Here is a 23,942-nt window from a genome sequence, read left to right on the forward strand (position 1 = left end):
GCCAGCTGAAGTCCAATCAATGAGATGAGATTGGAGGTGTTGGTTACAGCTTCCCAGCCATATACAAAATAGACACCAGTTTTGGGTTTGCTTTGCCCGAGAAGCATTGCCTGATGTGAATTATGCCTCACACAAAAGAACTTTTAGAAGACCTACGATTGAGAATTGTTGACTTGCATGAAGCTGGAAAGGGTTATTAAAGTATCTTCATATCATTACAAAGGGTTCACATACTTTTACTTGCTACTTTTATATGCACATGTATTGTCCATTTTACTTTTGTCAGCAATTCTTTTATACTTTTTCACTTGCCTTTCTGCATGTTGGGGGTGATCTGACGGCATTATCTGTTTCATTGTTTTCAGCTAAGATCTGTGGTGAGGATGGTCAAGTGGACCCCAACTGCTTTGTTACAGCACAGTCCATAGTATTTAATGCCATGGAACAAGAGTAAGTGCCCACAGTTCTGATGTACATCATGTGATGCTAAATACTAGTGTGCCGTTTCACTAATATTGCATTTAGTAGTGTCTTAGTAAATTTATTATTATTATTATCAATAATTACTAGTTTTTAGCCCGCCCGTTAGATAAAGGGCACTAGGGCTGTGACGCCAGGGCGCACACCCTTGTTCCTTGCCGCACACGCGCCTGGCAGCGCTCACATTTAAAATTAACTGTTTACCTCCCACACACCCAAAAATACTCAAATAAAATTTTAATTAAAAAAAGAATTACGATAAAAAAAAACAAATAGTTACCTAAGGATCTGAACTTTTTTTAATATGCATGTCGAGAGGTTATATTGCCAATATTTTTTTAAATTATAAGCTTGTAAATAGTGATGGACGCAAAACTGAAAAAATGCACTTTTATTTCCAAATAAAATATCGGCGCCATACACTGTGATGGGGACATCATTTAAATGGTGTAATAACCGGGACAAAAGGGCAAATAAAATATGTGGGTTTTAATTATGGTAACATGCATTATTTTAAAGCTATAATGGCTGAAACATGCGAAATAATGATTTCTTTCCACTTTTTTCTTAATATTCCCGTTTAAAATGCATTTAGAATAAAATGGTTCTTAGCAAAATGTACCACCCAAAGAAAGCCTGATTGGTGGCGGAAAAAAACAAGCTATAGATCATTTCATTGTGATAAGTAGTGGTAAAGTTATTGGCGAATGAATGAGAGGTGAAAGTTGCTCGGATGCATAAGGTGAAAAAACACTGAAGGCTGAAGTGGTTAAAGTATGGAAACTTTTTCAAAGAAACTTTGAGAAATGTGCTGGTGTACATTGAGGTATTCTCCTGTGCAATGTTAGCTTGGGATGTGCAATGCTTGGGGTGGGGCTTGTCATTGCTTTCCTCACATCACCGTATTCTAATAAGTCCGTCTTCTCTGTCCTGCAGGCACTTTCCTGAGTTTCTGCGAAGTCAGCATTTCTGTAAATATCAGATCGAGGTGCTGACGAGTGGAACGGTGTACCTGTCCGATATATTGTTCTGTGAATCGGCGCTCTTTTATTTCTCAGAGGTAAGCTGTGTTACTTATGAATAGGATGATCGATGAGATGCAAATGTCAGAGTTGATGCAAATTTATGTAATTTTGTATTCAAATATATGCAGTTTGAAAATGGAGCAATCAAGTCCCAGCCAGGTTTAAATTGGTCTATTTTCAAGCAGCATATACTGTGGCCTCAATTCACGGAGCATTATCAAACATTTATCAAACACTTTATCAAACGTTTGATAATTTACCTCATGGGTAAAATCTCATTTTAAATTCACTAAGGTGTTATATATTTATCGAATGTTTTACCGATAAAACGTTCAACAAATATATAACACCTTAGTGAGATTTTACCCATGAGGTAAATTATCAAACGTTTGATAAAGTGTTTGATAAACGTTTGATAAGGCTCCGTGAATTGAGGCCTGTATTGCATAAAAATGTACATACATTTACATAAACTCGAAAATATTTGCATATCATTGATGATCCCTACTTATGAATGGAAATGGTCAACGAGCTTATATTTGTATAAAATTTTCATGTGTTTAGCATAACTATTATCAAAGTAACTATCCATACTTATAAACATTTCTCATTGCTGCCCGTTGCTATCTCTTGAGGTGCTGTGCTAATTTTTGATCTTATATTGAGTCTAATAAAAGATACATTAGTGATCTTATTACAACCATAGCGATAGTTTTAATGGTTTAATTAGGAAGTTGAATCTAAAATGATTACTTAGACCAATGAAGGATTAAAGGGTTTGGGCAGAAGAGCATCCAGAAACTGCTTAAATACATCCACAGGGAAAACAGAACAGATGGTGTTGTATACAACCTGACAGTCGTTTTGCATGCTATACCCGCTGCATAAGGGGCAGAGAATATAACCTCTGACAAAACAGGTATAGCCCATGATTCGGCTGTCAGGCTGTACACACTGTCTGGTCCTTTTAAAGTTTTATACATACTTGTGGCTTCCACCAGGTCCCCGCACTTCGTCATTCGGAGCCAGTCTGACTTAAGGAAAGTGTGCCCTCTACGTATCTCTCCAGCAGCTGCTGGAGAGATACGCAAAGAGCGCACTTCTCCTGCGTAGACTTGAGCCGCCTGACGGAAGTGCGGGGACCCAGTACTGGCGCTGCAGACATCAGAAGACTGCAACTCCAGGCACCCAAAAATTGCCCCGACTCCTTGACTCCATAGCCCTGATTTCATCTGCAGCTCATCGCTGTGTATCAGAGCCGTGCCTGACTTCTTGCCTGGCAGAGCAGACGGTTTGTGAGCCGTGAAAAGTCCTCCCCATCCAGTCATCACTCATATGAGGTAGTTGGGAAGGGGCGTGGCAACTTTTACCCTTTTGAGCACAGAGCTTTCCCACCCCTCCCCATTACTATGTCTCACAGGAGTGAAGAGATGGGGCGGGGCTCAGGTAATGACTCTGTGCTGGGGAAGCAACTTCTATTTTCTCAGCACCTCTGTGCCGTGTGCACAGATCTCTGGGTCATGTGACTGACGTTTCCACAGGGAATGTCTCTAATGGTGCCCATACACTGTATAATTTTTTTTTTGATTAGAGAAATTTGATGAATTATTCCGTGTGGTGGAGTAGTTTTTATAATTATTTTCGAGGTGACCTACACAAACATTCATTTTTTTTTCTTAAAATCCAAAAAAAACAATCAAATATGAAGAAAAAGTTGGTTTACCGAATAGTATTTTCTTGTACAATCTACCATACACAATACAATTTCACAATCACCCAGATTTTTTCCAACATGTCCGATCAGATTTTTATCAAAAAAAATTAATTGAAAAAAATCTCACTCGAAAAAAAAATATTAATTTTGAATTTCATTCTGTTCGATCGTTTTGGTAGAATACAGGAAAATTTAACTTTTTTTTATTGTACCGTGTATGGACACCATTACAACAGCTATGGCAAGTGTGAAAGGCGTGTGGGTATTTTGCATAGTCCCCTGACAGGACGTGTGTTCATACAGACGTTGCTTCTGTGCTGTCACATGCTGGGGGCTTTATCTCGCTGGGGGGGGGGGGGGGGGGGGGGGATTCTGTAATCTTTTGCTTCCTGCTTTGTGTAGAATGAACTGTGAGGAATTGGCAGCAGTAGTTCCAGAGGTGGATAGCTGCATTCCTGTAAGCAGTATGGGGATACACCAAGAAACATGCAGGAATGTGCCTGGCATGGCTATGTCTCTTCTCAGCTGAGCTTTTCTTTCTTAGCTGCCTTGAGCTACAAATTAAACAAAGGACCTGAGGTGACGGCTCTGATACATCAACCTGTTTATCTGAGATATGATCTCACTTCCTTTATTTCTGACTCGGCAGCAATCGCTGAAGGTTTCTGTGACCCCTGCCTGCTGTTTACACAGCACTTTCCAACACAACTCGCATCATTGTCACCTCACACAATAGTCCGGATTGTAATGTTGGTCTAATTCTGCCTGAAAGCTGCTGCCACACAAAAACGACTACACAAAAAGCTTAAAGAGACACTGAAGCGGAAAAAAAACCTATGATATTATGATTTGTATGTGTAGTACAGCTAAGAAATTAAACATTGAGATCAGATACATCAGTCTAATTGTTTCCAGTACAGGAAGAGTTAAGGTGGCCATACACTGGTCGATGTGCCAATAGATCGACCAGCTGACAGATCCCTATCTGATCGAATCTGATCAGAGAGGGATCGTATGGCTGCCTTTACTGCAAACAGATTGTGAATCGATTTCAGCCTGAAACCGATTCACCATCTGCTGAGCTGCTCCTGCCGCCTGTCCCCCCCCCCCCCCCCCCCCCCGTATACATTACCTGAGGCTGGCTCCCAGGCATCTTCTCCGCATTGCACGGCTCTGTTCCGGCTCCATCCCGGCGTTTCCTGTGTTACTCCGTGACCAGGAAGTTCAAATAGAGCGCCCTCTATTTGAACTTCCTGGTCCCTGCAGTGACACAGGAAGCGCCGGGATGGATGGAGCCGGAACAGAGCCGTGCAGCGCGGAGAAGACGCCCGGGAGCCAGCCTCAGGTAATGTATACCTGATCGGATCGGCCGCCGCTAGCGACGCACACTTTACCCGCGGGCGATCGAGGGTAATTTCCCGCACGGCGCGATCGGCGGCTGCGTTTACCGCGAACGATTGGCAGCAGATTCGATCCCAGGATCGAATCTGCTGTCGAAACGGCCGCAAATCGAGCCAGTGTATGGCCTGCTTTAAGAAACTCCAGTTGTTATCTCTATACAAAAAAGTCATTATCTCTACGACTTTCAAAGTCAGTGGTGGAGAGGGCTGTTATCTGACTTTTATTATCTCAACTGTTCCTGGACTATTTACTTTTCCTCTGTCAGAGGAGAGGTCATTAGTTCACAGACTGCTCTAAAAGAATCATTTTGAATGCTGAGTGTTGTGTAATCTGCACATATTATAGAATGAGGCAATGTTAGAAAAAAACACTATATAGCTGAAAATAAAAATATGGGAATATTTTCTTTGCTGCTAATCTTCTAGTAATTATTCTTAGTACACAACCAATTCATTATATCATATTTTTTTTTTTTTCGCTTCAGTGTCTCTTTAAAGGGAACCCATATTAACTCTTTGCCAACCGCTCCACGCCAATTGCGGCGGCAGCCCCAGGGCCACGCAACGCAATTAGCGTGAAGTCCTGGGGCGGGGTTTTGCAGGAGATCACGCACCCCGATGCGCGCGCATCTCCGCTTCAATGACTGAGCGGAGGTTTATTTACAATGTACAGCGCTGCAATCTAAGGCAGCGCTGTACTGGGGACAGCCCTGATACTCTGCTGTCCCCTTGGGAGGCAAGCATAGCGATCGGCTCTCATAGGCTGATGTCAATGACAGCCGATCTCTGGGATTGTCTATCAGGGCCTCCCCCTGCCAGCCAATCCCAGAGATCGGCTGTCATTGAGGGTATTTAAAAAAATAAAATAAAAGTAATATTTATCAAGAAAACAAATAAAGAAAATAAACCTCCCAGCAGGGATCAGAGCCCACCAACAGAAAGCTCTGTTGGTGGGCATAAAAGAGGTGGGGAATCACTTGTGTGCTGAGTTGTACGGCCCTGCAGCAAGCCCTTAAAGCTGCAGTGGCTTAAATTGTAAAAAAATGGCTTGGACATTAGCGGGTTGTAAGCCTATGGTCCTGAAGGAGTTAAAGTGGGAAAAAAAAGTTTCACTTACCTGGGGCTTCTACCACCTTCCGTAGCTGCCCTGTGCCTGCGCCGTCCTGGAACGATCCACTGGTCCCTCGCTGTGGCTGAGTTTTGATTTCGGCGATAGCCAGTCGCCGGCCACTCTGCCTTCATGGCCCTGGCCGTGCGCATCCTCGATCATGCTCCCGCTACAGGGAATGTCCTGTGCATGCGCCGTATGAGAAAATCTCAGACTTAGCCACTGCGGGGGAACGAAGGATCTTTCCAGGACGGAAATTCTCTTGTACTGCGCATCTGCATAGGAGGCTCCCTATGCTGACCATATCTTTGTAGTTTGGCACTGTTATTTGGCCTGAGGAAGCGGGCTCAGACCCGTGAAACGCGTTGCCTGTGCTACCAATAAAATCTTTTGTTTCATCAAAGATTTTTGTTTTTTTGAGGTAAGCCACCTCAAAATATTTTGTCGATTTTAAACTGTTTTTAAGTGCTTTTATAAACCACCAGGGCGCCTCTTTCAATCAATCGTGTTGTTGCCGAAATGACATTTTAGCCCCTGTGAGGGACCGGAGGATCATTCCAGGGAGGCTGCAGGGGGCTGGTAGAAGTCCCAGATACGTGAAACTCTCTTCACTTTAGTTTAGTTTCCCTTTAAAGAGACCCTGTAGTGAAATTTAGTAGAATGCAGTTAATTATTCAGGATACCCACTTTTATGGTAATGATACATCAGCATCAGCATGTTCAGCATCAGAAACACTTCCTGTATCTTGGCCCCACCCTCCCATTGATGTCACAGCCTAGGCTGTTAAGCTGTACGGAATTCTCTTCCCAGAGCATTCTCGGAGACCAGGTATTCTTTTCTACTGACTTCGAAACACAGAGTAAACAAACAATCTGCAGAGCTGCACCTGACAGAACTAAAGAGGTCACCACTTGTGATCAATTTCAGAACGTCCATCAGGGAGAGGAGAGGGGGAGAGAGATTTTACAGTGCAAAGTGATATTGTGATGAGCAATTTTTTTCATTTTTCTTTCTTCTTGATCTTGCGCAGTACATGGAGAAGGAGGATGCCGTGAACATTCTGCAGTTCTGGTTGGCTGCTGACAACTTCCAGTCTCAGCTTGCAGCAAAGAATGGGCAGTATGACGGACAAGAGGCACAGAACGATGCTATGATCCTCTATGATAAGTACGGGAATGAAGGTTGTTGTTGTTTTTTTAATAGCTGTTCTTGTTTCAGCTATGCTCGTCCAATTGAGGTCCTGTAGGACACTGTTTAACGTTTAAGTATATAAATTTAAATGTAAGCATGTACCATGTATATACTGTTTACATCTTCTGCAGCACTTCAAAAGTAATTAGTCATGTCACAGAGAGGAGCTCACAATCTAACTTGGCCCTCCAGCTGTTACGGAACTACAAGTCCCACAATGCATTTGACTTTGAGTCATGACTGTGGCTGTCAGACTCCTGCAATGCATTGTGGGGCTTGTAGTTCCTTAACAGCTGGAGGGCCAAGTTTGCCCATGCCTGAGCTAACCCTACCATAGTCCTAGTCTAGTGTCTGACCATATTATTATTATTATTATGTATTTATATAGCACTGACATCTTCTGCAGCACATTACAGAGTACATAGTCATGTCACTGACTGTCCTCAGAGGAGCTCACACTCTAATCCTACCATAGTCATAGTCTAATGTCCTACCATATTATTATGTATTTATATAGCACTGACATCTTCTGCAGCACATTACAGAGTACGTAGTCATGTCACTGACTGTCCTCAGAGGAGCTCACAATCTAACCCTACCATAGTCAGTCTAATGCCCTACCATATTATTATTATGTATTTATATAGCTCTGACATCTTTTGCAGCACTTTACAGAGTATGTAGTCATGTCACTGACTGACCTCAGAGGAGCTCACAATCTAACCCTACCATAGTCATAGTCTAATGTCCCACCATATTATTATTATGTATTTATATAGCACTGACATCTTCTGCAGCACTGTACAGAGTACATAGTCATGTCACTGACTGTCCTCAGAGGAGCTCACAATCTAATCCCTACCATAGTCATAGTCTAATGTCCCACCATATTATTATTATGTATTTATATAGCACTGACATCTTCTGCAGCACTGTACAGAGTACATAGTCATGTCACTGACTTTCCTTAGAGGAGCTCACAATCTAACCCTCCCTTAGTCATAGTTTAATGTCCTACCATATTATTATGTATTTATAGAGCACTTCTACAGCACTTTACAGATTACAGTCATGTCACTGTCCTCAGATGAGCTCACCATCTAATCTCTACCTATGTCCGAAATGGTCTAAAGCCAATTTTAGAAGAATGTTTTTGGGATGTGAGAGGAAATGCACACAAATTGGAAGGGAACATGCAAACTCAAAGTGTAACCGAGGGGACGTGTGACTTGATGAGATAAACGTGTATGTACATTGCAAAACATATAAATAACCAAGCTTTTTTTACTTGTGTTTTGCTGCCAGAAAGAGTTTATTTCTAAGCATGGAAGTGACAGCTTCTGTACCTTGTCAGGAATGTAGTAAACATCACTGATGAGCAGATTACAGCCATAAAAGCTTTCCTGGCAGAATAGAACTTCTGAGAGCAGGGAGAGATAAATCATAGTCAATAGTTCATGTATTTTTACTCTGAGACACTTAATAGGCTGCCACTGAGCAGATACAACAACACGTTCAGTCTACTTTGTAACTGTTTATATCTGGGATGCCTAAAAAAGTCATTTATAGGAGTAGGAGAATAAATACAATTGTTTATCTCAACAGTTTATTTTCACCTCACGTTCACTTTTTAAAGGAATACTATCAATACCCAAGTGTTCAAAAATGACTGTGTGCAAATAATGTCTAAGTAGCTGTGTAAACATTTTCCTACTTTTCATGTTAAATATCAGAGGCAAAAGCTGTAATTTATTGAGGGTAAGATTTAGCTATATTGGGACAAATCAATTGCAGAAGGGGTGTCTGCTTCAATGCACAGCCAGAGTTGCATATCGGACTACAGAAAGCAAATTTCAAACAAAGCAAAAAACAGTATGAAAAGCTGTGACAATTAGTTACATTTCCTCTGCTTTCTACAGACACTTCAGTCAGAAACACAGGACACAGGAGCTGCAGCTGTTCTCTCTGTCACACGCAGAGTTAAACATAGAGTTAACTGATCAAGTGTGAGGGGAATTTCCCCTCTCCTCATGGCTCAGTCTGTTTTGGCGTCAGTAAAGTTTGAAAGTATTTTGATAACCGTAAACAAAGAGGTTGCTACTAAAATGTATACACCAGTACTTAGCAGCACTTCCCAAACAATTCCTGTGTCAATTGAAAAAAATATGTGAATCGATCGTATTCCTTTAATGCAGAAGGGTTGTTAAAGGAGATATTCTGTAGGCACAGTATACATGTATCTTTGTTTACAAGTAAGTTCCATATATGTGATCAGTTTGAAGCATCTCTCTCTCTTGTTTAGGTATTTCTCCCTACAAGCAACACACCCTTTAGGCTTTGATGACTCCGTGCGGCTGGAAATCGAGTCCAACATCTGCCGGGAGGGCGGCCCCCTCCCAAACTGCTTCACCACTCCCTTACGCCAGGCTTGGACTACCATGGAGAAGGTGAGGTCATGACACACACACAAGTGGCTTTTGTCCGCTCGCTGCAGCCCATGTGACAGGAAGTCAGGCCTCAGTGAAGGGATTGCATTGTGTGGTACAAATGAATGTCCCAGAACTAATGGCAAAACTCACCATTAAGCTGATTAAGCTATAATCGTGGATTTATTTTCTGCAGGAAGGTAAAAAAAACTGCTTCAGAAAACAGCAATCCAGAGAAAAATGTTAAAGGAAACCTCAAGTGAGAGGGATATGGCGGCTGACATATTTATTTCCTTGTGAACAATACAAGTTGCCTGGTTGTCCTGATGATTTCTTTCACTGCAGTAAATCTCTTTTCGCAGCAGAAACAAGCATGCAGCTCATCCAATCAGACTTCAGTTAGAAACATCTGATCTGCATGCCTGTTCAGGGTCTATGACCCCCGGCATCTGACACAGGTGGGGACTGCCTGGTGCTGGATGCATGCGCTAGCTGGTTGCTTGTACCAGCGTTAAAAGCATAACCTCACACAAGGTTTCCGGGCAATCATGTCTTGCTCTCAACACCCCCCCTCCTTCCTCCTCCCCACCATATAAACCCCCCAAAAATCAGCCTCATTATCCCACTCAGGCATGTCTGTTAGATCAGACTTCCGGTTTCCGAGTTCTGGTTAATGAGGACTTTGCTGTATTAGAGGTGGAGGATCAGAAGGACTGCCAGGCAACTAGTATTGTGTAACAAGAAATCAATATGGCAGCCTCCATATACCTCCCACTTCAACTGTAGTGAGGAGAATATGGAGGTTGCCATATTTACTTCCTTTTAAGCAATACCAGTTGCCTGGCTGTCCTGCTGATCCTCTGCCTCTAATACTTTAAGCCATAGACCCCGAACAAGCATGCAGCAGATCAGGTGTTTCTTATTATTGTCAGATCTGACAAGATTAGCTGCATGCTTGTTTCTGGTGTGATTCAGACACTACTGCAGCCATATAAATTAGCAGGACAGCCAGGCAACTGGTATTGTTTAACAGGAATTAAATACAGCAACATTCATATCACTCTCACTACAGTTGTCCTTTAAGAGAGCTGCTGTTGTTTGTTGCTGCGCTGATCAGTGAGCCTTATATGGAGATAGTCACCATAGTCACACAGGTGTGCGCAAACTCTTTATATTGGGGTGTTACGATAGCCTCTGTGACCCCCGTCCATGTGGGGAGCCTGCACTACGTAATACAGAATAGCAGCAGAGCATTATACATTACCGGCTTTCTGCCAGCAGGACAGGTCCTCTTTACTCCTCTTCAGTGTACAGGTGCCGTACAGCTAATCACAATGCTTCTATTCCTGTCACATGACATACAAGGGCGGAAGCCGCATGGTGATTGGCTGTACGGCACTGAAGAGGACCGGTCTCGCTGCCAGGATGAGGTTACAGGTTACATAAACGTTTCGCTGCCACTCTGCATTACGTATAGGTAATGTACACACACGTGTACACATACGCACACGCACTTGTGTACACTGTGCATTTGTAAACATTTAAAATTGGGTCCAAAAATTACAGCTGCGTGATATCATCAGTTTAGGAAGGTCTTTGTTGGGAGTGTTATTCACTCTCCCTTCCGCTTCCTTTTTAAAGGGGAACTGAAGTAAGAGGTATACGGAGGCTGCCATATTTATTTCCTTTTAATCAATACCAGTTGCCTGGCAGCCCTGCTGGTCTATTTCTCTGCAGTAGTATCTGAATAACACCAGAAACAAGCATGCAGCTAGTCTTGTCAGATCTGACTTTAAAGTCTGAAACACCTGATCTGCTGCATGCTTGTTCAGGGCCTATGGCTAATAGTATTAGAGGCAGAGGATCAGCAGGGCTGCCAGGCAACTGGTATTGCTTAAAAGGAAATAAACATGGCAGCCTCCATATACCTCTCTCTTCAGTTCCCCTTTAAAGGTGAAAGGCAGCAGTTGGCATTAGGAAAGGGACAGTCGTACAGCAATTTGAGAATTTAGTTTTTTAGACAGAGCGGTTTCTGACCATTTTGTATTTTACCTGTTAGTATTTCCTGCCTCTAGACTCGAGGACATGGAAGAGGAGAATCCTGTCAGTTAGAATTGCATTCTTCTGTTTCAGGTCTACCTGCCTGGCTTTCTCTCCAGCAATCTGTATTACAAGTACTTGAATGATCTCATCCACTCAGTGCGAGGAGAGGACTACAGCTGGAGCGCCGCAGGGAATTCTGGGCAAAGCGGCCAAGGCACGCCCATCCACGAGCCCTATGCAGGCAGCGCTGAGAACTCCAGCTCTCAGGTAAGGCAAGCAGGGCACAGCAATGCTCTGCTTACTGACATGGCGTGTTTAAAGTGGACCTGAACTCTTGCACAGGACAGAAGGAAAACATAGAGAAATGCACCTTGTATGTATTTATAGAGTTTAGCCTGTCTAATTCCCCCCTCATCTGTGACTAATCACAAGTTGCAATTTGATCTCTCAGCTGTGTGAGCTAAGGAAATTTCTCTGTCTAATTTGTAGACACAGAATGTTAAAGAGAATCTGTACTCTAATATTCTTACACTAAAAAGCATACCATTCTATTCCTTATTTTCTCCTGTGCCACTCTGTGCGGTTTCTGCCACTCTCTGCAATCCTGGCTTGTAATTAACAGTTTTAGGCAGTGTTTACAAACAAACTAACCAGCTTGTAATAGGCTCACATAAGCAGAGTGTGTGAGTCATACAGAGTGTGCAGGGGGCCTGCAGAGGGTGTGTATCGCTTCTATCCAATCACAAGCAGCCCTGCACATTCCACACAATCAAGCCTTCGCCCAACAGACACTACAGAGGAAAGCAGATAAGATTTATTACAGAGACAGTGCAATTAGGAAAGGCTGCAGTAAGACAGAGCACATAAGAACAGGCATAGGAACTTCTAGGATAGAAGAACTAAGGCTGAAACATTTGTTACAGAGTCTCTTTAAATCTGTGTGCGCTTCCGTTTTGCAGGAAGTAGACAAACTGCCGATTTATTGCAGGATTTGTATCGGCTGTAACGAAGAAGTGTTTTTCTCTAAAGGTTATTATGCTGTTGCTTATCTTTTAGAGCAGAGAGGAAGTTCTGAGTTCAGGTCCGCTTTACTTACAGGCATTTACATCCTACAACTCCTAGCAGCTGGTTCATGCAGGTGTCTGAGATAACAAATCACTGATACTATTATTATGTAACCATCAGTTCTGCTTTTGCATGTGAAAGACGTTTCCTAATAGCTTGTAAAGAGGACCTGTAGTGAAAATAACCTAATGAATAGAATTGCTTATGCTTTGCAATATTCTGTTATAGATTATGTAGTCAGTGTTTGGCCATTGTAAAACCTTTCCTCTCCCTGATTTACATTCTGAAATGTATCCCTGGTGGTGACATTTTCAGTTCTGCCAGGTGATCTGTACGGAATGTTCGTTACTGAGAGTTCTATGCACAGAGGGAGATGCTGCTTACTTGCCATTTGGGAAAAAAATGTTCTTTCCCACAATGCAACGAGGATCACAGACCGGAGACTGTCTTGCCCAATGGTCCTGACATCACACTGTGGGGGGGGGGGGTTCCCCACAATATCAGCCATACAGACGCCCCTGGCGATCTACTTGGGAAAGGGGGTATCTGCTACTGATTGGGATGAAGTTTAGTCTTGGGTTAAACATCCTCTTAAAGACAACCTCCAGCCAAAAAAGGTCTGAGAGGCAATACATACTGCATATGTAGTCTATGCACTGTGTACAGTTAGATGGACATATAAAGTTTACATCTGGTACATCATATTGGATCGAATAGACTCACATTTACCTGTATATCTGTAAGTAGCACTTCCGTATTACTCCTGAAGCTGAAAGCATTGTGCCCGCCTCTTCAGCCTGGTTAACTCCCCTGCCCCTCCCTCCCCTGCTCTCTGCTGCCTGGATCAATTTACTTCTATTTTCACAGCGTGTAGGAGAGGGAAGACACAAGGAAATCTGCAGCAGCCTATTTTATCACGTCTGTGTGCTATAGTTCTTATTTCAGATGTCTGTCTGTCTGCCTAGATTAGATCACATGGACATGAGGGGTGGAGCTATGACATCAATCCCCCATCATCCTTTGCACCTATGATTTTGGGGGAAAAAAAATGCCAGGGCCCAATTTCACACTGGGGGTGGGGATTACAAAACCATATGTGGAATAGGGACCCTGGGTGGTGAGAAAATCACTTTATCATGTGTGAGTATATATTTCTTGGCAACTTATTAGCTTTAAAGCAAACTGTAATTTTTTATTGAGGTACTCCTGAAAGGATACACCAAGTTAAAAGAGAAATCAAAATCCACTTACCTGGGGCTCCCTCCAGCACCTGGCAGCCGTCCTGTGCCCTCGCCGCAGCTCCGCTCACTGCCGGTGTCCTCCGCTGCAGAAGCCAACCTCGCCACCTCGGCTTCCGGGTCGGCTTCTTGTGCGCTCCACCGTGTGTGTTGCGTGGTCTAGAAGACGTCATCCGGTATGTACTGCAGAGGCGCAGTAGTTCTGCACCTGCGCAGTACAGACCTGGCTGTCATCAGCTCACCTTTTCCTATGCTGTAAGCAGAGTTGCGCACAGAAGCACTGGCCCTGCATTATTTCATCTCGCCCCACCCGGCTACTTTTTCATGCCACCCTGCTGAAAAAAATTTCTGGGGAGAACACTGGAGTACTATAGGGTTATTTTTTTTTTTTTTACTGTATGTATTTTTGCTTGTACTGTACATTGTATTGAGACCACGTTCACAGGGGTGCATTGAGGTGTAACGGCCACTACCCTGCAATGCACAACCTATATGACAGTGCGGCAAGAGCGTTACAGTATAACAGGATAACGTACATGTTAAGACAAGACAAATAACATGCACATTGTGCTTTTTTTTTTCTGGAGGACTCAAAGTGCCAAAGCTGCAGCCACTAGGGTGTGCTCTATAGGTACAGGTAGAGGTGCCCCCAGTGTAGACAGGCATAGGTGCTCCCAATATAGACAGGTATAGGTGCCCTTAGTATAGCCAGGTAGAGGTGTCCCCAGTGTAGACAGGCTTACGTGCCGCTAGATATAGGTGCCCAGAGTGTAGCTAGGTATAGAAGACACTAGCATAGGTAGCCAGTTAGATGTCCCAGGTGTGCAGGGCATGAGGTGAGAACAATGGCCACGCACAGCAGAGGGGGTCTCACTCCCCCCCCCCCCCCCCCCCATCAGTGCTTCCCCCTCCAGCATTGATAGCTACTGATAGAAAGGAAGTCCGTCCGCATTCCATGCCCGCTTGCTGCTGCCGTCAGTGCTGGAGGGGGAAGCGCTGACGGGCGAGCCCGAGGTGAGGAAGGGGGTGGAGCGTTGGGACACCCTTCCCTCCGCTGTGTGTGGCCATTGTTTTCCACCTTTCCTCATGCGCTGCACCCTCTCCTGCCCCCAAAGACGGCCCAGGGCTGTGCCCCATGCGGCTGCATCCCTTGCAGCCCCGATTGTTACTCCCCTGTCCCCAGTGTACAAGAAGGAACTTATGCCACAATGTGAAAAGATGTTTTACTGGGTCATGGTGGCCTGTCGCAGTGGTGAAGGGTCAGTCTGCTAAGAGGGTCTGTACTCAGACCCGCTAATACAACTAATACAAGGAAAAAGGGAGTGCAGGATCTGCTCTCTCCAGGCTTATGCTTTTTAAAATATATTTATAGACAGTTTTTGTTCTGAAGCTGTGAAGTTAAAACCATTAATATGTAACTTAATATGTAACTTGTGACTTTTATGCTTTGCTGAGTTGAGTGAGAATAGTGTAATGTGTGTTACATAACCCAGCTGAAATATGACTAGGGCAAGGGGAAATGTCAGATAGGCTTGCTATGCTAGAACTTTGGATTGCTATTTAACCTGCAATTATTAAAGAGATCTTTTGTAGTTACCGACTGTTGCTTGTAACAATCATGCAGATAAAGATTTCTAACCATATTGGACATATTTATTTCCTTTTAACCCTTCAGCAACCAGTTTATTTAGAGGCTTGCAGGCTAATTTATATTTGCACATTTTATTATTCGTTACATTTCCTTGCTACTAATTAGTAGTGCTGTAATGATTTATGGCCGCTTGTCACTAGGGGGCAGTGTGAGACAATAACAGGACTTCTGCTTTCAGTTTCTATATCCTCTGCTGTGAGAGAGACATCAAAGCATTCCAAGAATTTACTGCATAATGAGTTCTGCCTGTTGAGGCAGTCCACTTATCTCAAAAGAGATTCCATTGAAGCTGCTAAAGGGTTAGTGTACCTGAGGGGAATCTAAGGACAAAAAATAGATACTTGCCTAAGCAGAGGGAAGCCTCTGGATCCTGTAGAGGCTTCTTATGGCGTCCTCTATTCCCTTCGCCATTGCCGATCGCAGACTACCCATGGCCTACGCGCAGGGAAGGGATTGATATGGCTGTATGAGATAGGGCTTGGCCCAGAATTACAGAATACCCAAGCAGCTCGGGGTGACCCAGAAACACTAGGCAATTATAGGGGCTAAAAGAGACCGAAAGGCCCTCCTTTTGCATGCACTGATGAGTACCAGAAAGTCTGAAACAGGCTGCCTACATACTGGGTTGATGTGGCTCTGTAGAATGTATAGGCTATAGGCTTGCTATACACCAGCGGTTCTGGATGTGAGCATGACTTCAGGGGCATAAAGAGAAAATTTACATATTCAGTAGCGATGCATCATGGGAAACCACAGATGTTCACTTCAAGCTGAATTATTACAAATGCCTTCTGTTTTAAGAAGCCAGAATAGCATTCTAAAATGAATAGGTCAGTGATGGCCAAACTTGCCACTCCAGCTGTGACAAAACTACAAATCCCATCATGCCTCTCCCTCCCCAAGTTATGCTTATGTCTGAGTATTGCAATGCCTCATGGGACTTGTAGTTCCACCACAGGTGGCGTGCCAAGGTTAGCCATCACTGTTGATATCTTTAGTGCTGTCAGGTGCAACCCTGCAGAAAGGATAGCAAATGATAGTCCATAGGCTTCACTGATCGTACTTTCACCCACCGGGCTTGTCAAATATGCTTTTATTCCATAAACCTGTGTATGAGCCTGAGACTGTACTGCGCATGCTCCGCGCAAGAGCTATACAGCCACGTCCTTACACAGACAGGAGTGCATCCTCCATGCAAAAGAGGGTCGCGGGCAGCAATGGTTTGGTCAAGGACGATCTGGGAAGCTTTAGGAACACCTCCCTTCTTAGGCAAGAATCTATTTTTTGTATTTGTTTTTTAAGTCATTGGTTAATTTTTTAATATCAGGTTTGATTTTCATCTCACCCAGTGTTCACATTCTGTACTTGTAGTGAATATAGAGCAGTGATGGCTAACCTCGGCACTCCAGCTGTGACAACTACAAATCCCATCATGCCTCTGCCTCTTCAAGTTATGCTTAGAGCTGTCATGGTATTGCAATGCCTCATGGGTCTTGTAGTTCCACCAAAGCTGGAGTGCCAAGGTTAGCCATTACTGATATATGCCACCCATGAGATCACATCTACATAATTATAAGGAAAAACCTTTCAATTCCCTCCTGAGTCTCCAGCTCGCCTCAGTAGAAAGTTTGCTTTAGTTACTTTTAGCAGCATGTTATTTATAAACTGTCACCAAGGCAGTCCTCTGAAAACTGACACGCTTTTTACACAAGGAATTCAGTTCAGCTGACAACAATTCTTAAAGTGAACCTGTCACGACCAAATTAAAGAGGAGCTTCAGCCTAAACAAACATACTGTCATTAAGTTACATTAGTTATGTTAATTAAAATAGATAGGTAATATAATCTCTCACCCACTCTGTTTTAAAAGAACAGGCAAATGTTTGTAATTTCATGGGGGCAGCCATCTTTTTGGTTGAAAGGAGGTGACAGGGAGCATGAGACACAGTTCCAACTGTCCCGTGTCCTGATCACCCCTCCCAGCTGCACGCGCTAGGCTTCAAATGTCAAGTTCAAAATTAAAAAAAGAAATTTGTGCCAAAACAGCAGGAGAACAACATCAGAAATCCCAGCATGCTTTGCACAGCATCAGGGGAAAAATGCCTTGGCAGATCTCTTTGATTGGGTGGAGCTTGGCTTCTGTGAAGCTAAAAATGAGACTTGGGTAAGAAAAACAAAGTTCTGATGCTGTGAACCTTTTAAACACCAAGCCTTTTCAGTGCTGCTGAGTAGATTTTTAGTCTGGAGGTTCACTTTAATTTGCTGCCGCGCCTCAAAGTGACCTTATAGTGGGATGCCGCATGCCTATGTAGTAGTAAACCTGTGTGGTCCCTAATGGGCTCTGCTGAGCACCGGTGACTAAGGGAACTGGAGATGAGGGATATGGAGGCTGTTGTGTTTACCTTCTCTTAAACCATGCACGTTGCCTGGCTATCCTGCTGAGCCATTGCCTCTAATACTTTAAGCCATAAATTCCGAACAAGCATGCAGATCAGATGCTTATGATCTCAGGTGTGTGATTTAGGCCATGCCCTGATGAGAACGATCAGTAGGGCTGCCAGGCAACTGGTATTGTTTAAAAGGAAATAAATGTGGCTGCTTGTTTAGGTCTTGCACCTCAAGCACCGTTTAAGGCTGCAGGCTTCTTCTTGCTTTCATATGGATTTCATGCAAGATGTATGCAGCTTGGAATGGAGTCAGTCGGGTATATGACGATCGATCAGGTCCAAGTCACATGCACTTTGAATGCAAGCTAAAATTTTTAGCATTCCATTGACCATGTCTACACAAATTTGCACAAAGGTTGTTTCATAAAAGGCTGTACGGTAACGAAATTCTGGTCGTTAAAATACCGCATTTGGTACTTTAGACTTTTGTGTGCTAATCCATAAAGATTTTCACAGGTGCTGTTGAAGTTCGGTAAATTACCGAAGCCAATTGAGCGGTAATTGTAACAGAAGTGTGGAGCTTTCTGTCTTTTGTTACATGCAGTGAGGGCATTACAATAGTAGGAGGCATCCCGTCGTCCCTTTAGAATGCATGTTTGTTATACTGCCTCTGCTCTCTCTGAATCTCTGTCCATTAGTTTTTCTTAACATTTTATTTAATTGCCACAGTTTAGATGAACTCCAAGAGACTTTAGATTTGTCATACTTAAGGTGCGTACACACATGCGACTATAGTCGTTTGAAACGATCGTTCCCCGATCATTTCAAACGACGATCGTTTGAAAAAAAAAAAGCAGCCGACTATTAAGTCTAACGACGAATGAGCTAGATCGTTCAAAACTAACTATCTAGCTTGGCGGATTTTTCCCAACGACGATCGTTTGCAAAAGTAGCACATCGTTGGAAACGGTCGTTCGTACTAGGCTTGACATGCGCATTTCACTATTTCTACATGGAACTTTTCATTTTTATGCGCAAGCGCAATAGTTGCTTTATGTGATGTAACGTTCATTTTAACGATCAGATCGTTACACACCTTTTAAAACTATCTTTACTTAGGTCGTTCTTTCTTCAATTAAAAGTTTGTTCGTCGTTCATAACGAACGATCGTTGTCGCATGTGTGTACGTAGCATCAGGGTATTTTACCCACTAGTTCCTCCGCATAGTCAATCAGGAACTGAGTGGGTTACACCGCTGAAGGGTATCTGGGGAAATCTGTTTTGTTCGGATTCTCTGCTGGCTGCCTGGGGCTAGATCAGTTTTTCCTGAAGCCTTCCTTCCTATCAAAATCCGATCAGGAGACGGGCTGTTTCTATTGGCTCCTTGGCTCCCTGCTCCTGTCAGTCAGCAGCTGTCTCTGCTTGTGCTTGGGTGAGTCACGCTTCCCTGCACAGACTCACACAGACTTTGCATTGATAAGACCTCACCAGAGGTGCTGGAAATTATCGTCTGAATTACCACTAAAAGTGGCCATACACTGGCCCGATTCGCCGCCGTTTCGACAGCAGATTCGATCACTGGGATCGAATCTGCTGGCAATCGTTCGCGCTACACGACGAATTTCGATCCTTTTCGTCCGATCCCGTCGATCGCTCTGTGCGGAAAATTAGTGTCGATCGCCCGCGGGTAGGGAGCGCGTCGCTAGCGGCGTTCGAGTGCCCGACGACCGACGCAATAGAGCCGCATACATTACCTGCTCCACCGGCACGACAACCCCCGGTCACTGCTGCTCCGTGTCCGCGCTGGTCTCCGGCATGCTTCAGTTCCTCCTGCCCGGCAGGAAGTTTAAACAGTAGAGGGCGCTCTACTGTTTAAACTTCCTGCCGGGCAGGAAGAAGTAAAGCATGCCGGGGCCGGAGACCAGAGCGGAGACGGAGCAGCGGTGACCTGGGGACTGGAGTCGCGCCGGCGGAGCAGGTAATGTATGCGGCAGGCGGGGGAAGCGGCGGCAGCACCACCACCACCACAGATTGTGAACGGTTTCAGGCTGAAATCGGTTCACAATCTGTTTGCAGTAAAGGTAGCCATACGATCCCTCTCTGATCAGATTCGATCAGATAGGGATCTGTCAGTTGGTCGAATCTGATGGCAAATCGACCAGTGTATGGCTACCTATTATTGTAGGCTTTATGAATTGACATTTGCTGACAATTTACTGACATGTGTTGAGGTAATTACCGCACAAGTCGGTAATTTACCTCACTGCTCGGTAATTTCATGCGGTAACAGCCTTTATGAATTGACATTTTGCTAAGTGTTCGGTAAAGTCAGCTGTTTTCTGCATTACCGCATGAGGTAATGCTTTATGAATCACATAGTAGAATGCAATGCACTGTTAAGGATATCCACTTTTATGGTAATCATCTTGTTTCAGCATCAGAAACACTTCGTATATCTGTGTCTATATATTTCTGTATATTGAATTTAGACACCCTCCCGGTGATGCGTAGCTATGCAGAATCTCCCCCACAACGAGCAATCTGAGAGACCAGGTACCATCTTTTTCAGTATATAAGATGCTTTAGACTATAAGACACATGTAGGTTTAGAGGGCAAAAAACAGGGGAAAAAAAAAAATTCTAAACCTGGCATGTCTATGGTCCAGGCTGAAGGAGGAATCTCTGGAGGTGGATTGGAGTGCACGTGTGCTAAGTAGCAACATAATACCTGGCGCTGTATCCATATGTGACAATGGCCTCAATTCACTAAGCTTATCTCTTGTCTTTAATAACGTTTCTAGAGTGGTCACCATGGTGATAAAACATGTCGTATTCAGGAAACATTTTACCTCAGACAAACCTAAAATTACCGCTTCTGTCTTTAAGTGAACTCTTCAATCCTTAAAATAACTCCAGAGTTAAAGACAGGCTGTTCATTAACTGCGTGTGAAAATAACTGCAGAGGAGGTAAATTAACTACAGAGGAGGTAAATTAAGGAATGAAGAGATAAGATAACTCTCTCACTGTGTGGAGGTACGTTTTCTCTTGCCTTATTATCTCCAGCATGATCTTAGTGAATTGAGGCCAATGTCTATGGTCCAGGAGCATCTTGTAGATGTTCTCCCCCCAACTATTGTGTCCCCTGTACCTCCTGTGTGAGAGAAAAAGTGCGTCTTATATAGGGATTGTCAGTGAGATGCAGGACTATGCACATTTTGTATGCAAATTGATGCAGCTTGAAAATGGACCAATCAAATTTTACCTCAGCAATAGCTGCATAAATCTGCATAAAAATTTGCATTATACTGCATCACCTCAACATTGTTTGCAAATCATTGACCATTCCTAGTCTTATATGCCGAAAAATACAGTATATTTTGTACTGGCTTCAGAAGTCTCACTAAACCAACAAACATTCTGCAGAGATCACCTGACACAGAACTAAAGATGTTACCACCTGCAATAAATCTCAGAATGTAAATCAGGGTAAGGAAAGATTTTAAAATGGGCAAACACTAACTAATTTATAGATTAAAGCGGAATATAACCCTGCATTTCAACTTTTCTCTAAAACATTATTTACAGCATATTATATGCAAAAAGCTTTTTTTTTTTACTAGACCAGCATTGAAAGGGTTACACACAGAGCTTTAGGGCCCGTTTCCACTATCGCGAATCCGCATGCGGGCAACGCATGCGGATTCGCACAGTCAGTACAAGTGGATGGGACTGTTTCCACTTGTGCGTTTCCCCGCACGTTTTTCTGTGCAGAAAAAATCTGCAGGGTAGGGGCCTCAGAATTCGCCTGCGTGTGGAATGCAGGCGAATCGCACGCAATGTATTTAATAGGGAAATCGCATGCGTTTTCCCCATGCGTTTTTTGCCGCGATTTCGCATAGGTACCCATGTTAATTCACACAGGCAGTGACATGGTTAAAATCGCATACAGCCTTACCTATGCGAAATCGCATGCGAAATCGCGGCAAAAAACGCATGCGGAATCGCACCCGCATGCGATTTGCCTGCGGTGATTCGCCGGCGATTTCGTAACGCTATAGTGGAAACGGGCCCTTAAAGTTCCTGGAGAGAACTGCTGCCTCACCTGAAGTTTAGATAGATACATTTAAGTAAAACAAAATGTAACATGTGAGGAATGTTACACACTATTTGGCTGTCCTCCAGCTCAAAATCAGAAGAATCAGAATCTTTATTTTCGCCAAGCACGACTGGGTCGTGCCCGGAATTGGTCTTGGCCCGTACAGGATAGGATACACAGAATACATCAGAAAGGATCAACACTATATCAGACATTTCATACAGAGAAAACATACAAGCAAAAACAACACTCAATTTTTGTATAGTTACACCACACTCAAGTTATTCACTGGGCTTGGCGCTGCTATGGATATGTGTGATGGCAAAAACATGATCACGCTGTGGTGGAGAGTGCGTGGAGAGAGTTTAGTGAGTTTACAGCTGAGGGAAAGAAGCTGTTTCTGTGTCTAGTGGTCCTGGTGTAGATGGACCAATACCTCCGGCCCAGGAGGAAACTGGCTGCAAAAACTGTTGCCTGGGTGTGAGCAGTAATTTGCAATCCTTAAAGCTCTGGAGCTCAGCCTTGAGTGGTAGAGGTGGTCCAGGGCGGGTAGCGGTTTCCCTATAATTCTCTCCGCTGATCTGATGACTCTCTGTAATTTGTGTCTGTTGCTGGCGGAGGATCTGGCATACCAGACTAGGATGGAAGAGCAGAGGACAGATGCAATTGTAGCAGAGTAGAAACTGGTCAGAAGTTTCGGGGACATGCCGAACTTCTTCAGTTGGCGGAGAAAGAATAACCTCTGCTGGGCTTTCCTCTGGATGTAGGAGGTGTTTGCCTTCCACTTCAGGTTGTTGGAGATGGTTGTGCCCAGAAGTCGGACACAGGGAACTCTTTCAACTTCTTTGTCCTCAATACGGATTGGAAGGGGGGGGGGGGGGGGGGCGTTGGAGTGCTTCCTAAAATAAACAATCTTCTCAACAGTTTTTGCCGTGTTAAGAACCAGCCCGTTCTCCCTGCACCAGTAGCAGATGCTCTCAACCTGGTGGCGGTACGCCTCCTCGTAATTTTTAGTGATGAGGCCGACAATGGTGGTGTCGTCGGCGAATTTGATCACTTTGACGGAGTCCACTGTGGATCTGCAAGCATTCGTGTACAGGGAGAACAGGAACGGCGACAGGACGCACCCTTGTGGTGCTCCTGTATTTGTAATCCGGGGTTGAGAGGAGATGATGCCTAGCTTTACGACCTGGGATCTGTTGGTGAGGAAGTCTGTGATCCACATGCGTAGAGTGGGGTGGACCCCGAGTGCGGCAAGGTTCTCCTGAAGTATTTTGGGGCTGATGGTATTGAACGCTGAGCTGAAGTCAAGAAGGAGGATCCTGGCATACGTGCCGGGTTTGTCCAGATGATCATGGACAAGCTCCAGGCAGATATTGATGGCCTCGTCAGTGGACCTGTTTGCTCTGTATGCAAACTGGTGCTGATCCAGCAGGGCCTCAGTGGTGAGCTTGAGGAGGGGGAGCACCATACTTTCAAGAACCTTCATGATGACTGATGTAAGTGCCACGGGCCTGAAGTTGTTGAGGTCGGTGATGCCTTGCTTTTTGGGGACAGGGATGATGGTGAACCTCTTGAAGCAAGCGGGGACTTTACCACTCTGAAGGGACTTGTTGAAGATGGAGGAAAGAATAGGGGCGAGCTGTCGAGCGCCGGATTTCAGGCAGGCTGGTGACACACCGTCCGGGCCAGAGGCTTTCCTGACATTGATCCTTAACAAGTGTTGCAGAACGTCAGCCTCGTTCACCGGTGGAGGGGGCGAGTTTGGTCTCGGGGCCTCAGAGGCAGGGGAGGGGGGAGGTGCCCAAAGCTGTGGGGGAGACTGGTTCTCAAATCTACAGTAGAATTCGCTGAGATTCTCGGCGAGCTCAGAGCTCGGTGTTGCATGCTGCGGGGGAGGCTTATAGTTGGTGGCGGCCTTGAGTCCTTTCCACACAGCTCGGGTGTCGTTTGAGGAAAGGTTCTGTTCCAGTTTATCCGCATAGCCCTTCTTGGCAGCCCTCAGTTCTCTGTTCAGGTAATTTCTTGCCCTTCTGTATTCATCTCGGTTTCCTGACTTGTGCGAGTCCTCTTTGCTTCTGCGCAGCTGCCGTAGTTTTTTTGAGAACCACGGTTT

The 23,942-nt window shown here is 44.3% G+C and overlaps 1 protein-coding gene across 1 annotated transcript in view; it reads left to right on the forward strand.

The window, feature by feature from the left end:
- AKAP10 (A-kinase anchoring protein 10) overlaps window positions 1–23,942 on the forward strand; it is an 89,089-nt gene that overhangs the window by 41,414 nt on the left and 23,733 nt on the right. Inside the window, exons 6-10 of the mRNA XM_068270766.1 lie at window positions 366–450; window positions 1,417–1,540; window positions 6,759–6,895; window positions 9,222–9,366; window positions 11,479–11,655. Coding sequence (XP_068126867.1) covers window positions 366–450; window positions 1,417–1,540; window positions 6,759–6,895; window positions 9,222–9,366; window positions 11,479–11,655 — 668 coding nt within the window. The remainder of the gene's footprint in view (window positions 1–365; window positions 451–1,416; window positions 1,541–6,758; window positions 6,896–9,221; window positions 9,367–11,478; window positions 11,656–23,942) is intronic.

Source organism: Hyperolius riggenbachi, chromosome 2, assembly GCF_040937935.1.
Source record: "Hyperolius riggenbachi isolate aHypRig1 chromosome 2, aHypRig1.pri, whole genome shotgun sequence".
NCBI lineage: Eukaryota > Metazoa > Chordata > Amphibia > Anura > Hyperoliidae > Hyperolius > Hyperolius riggenbachi.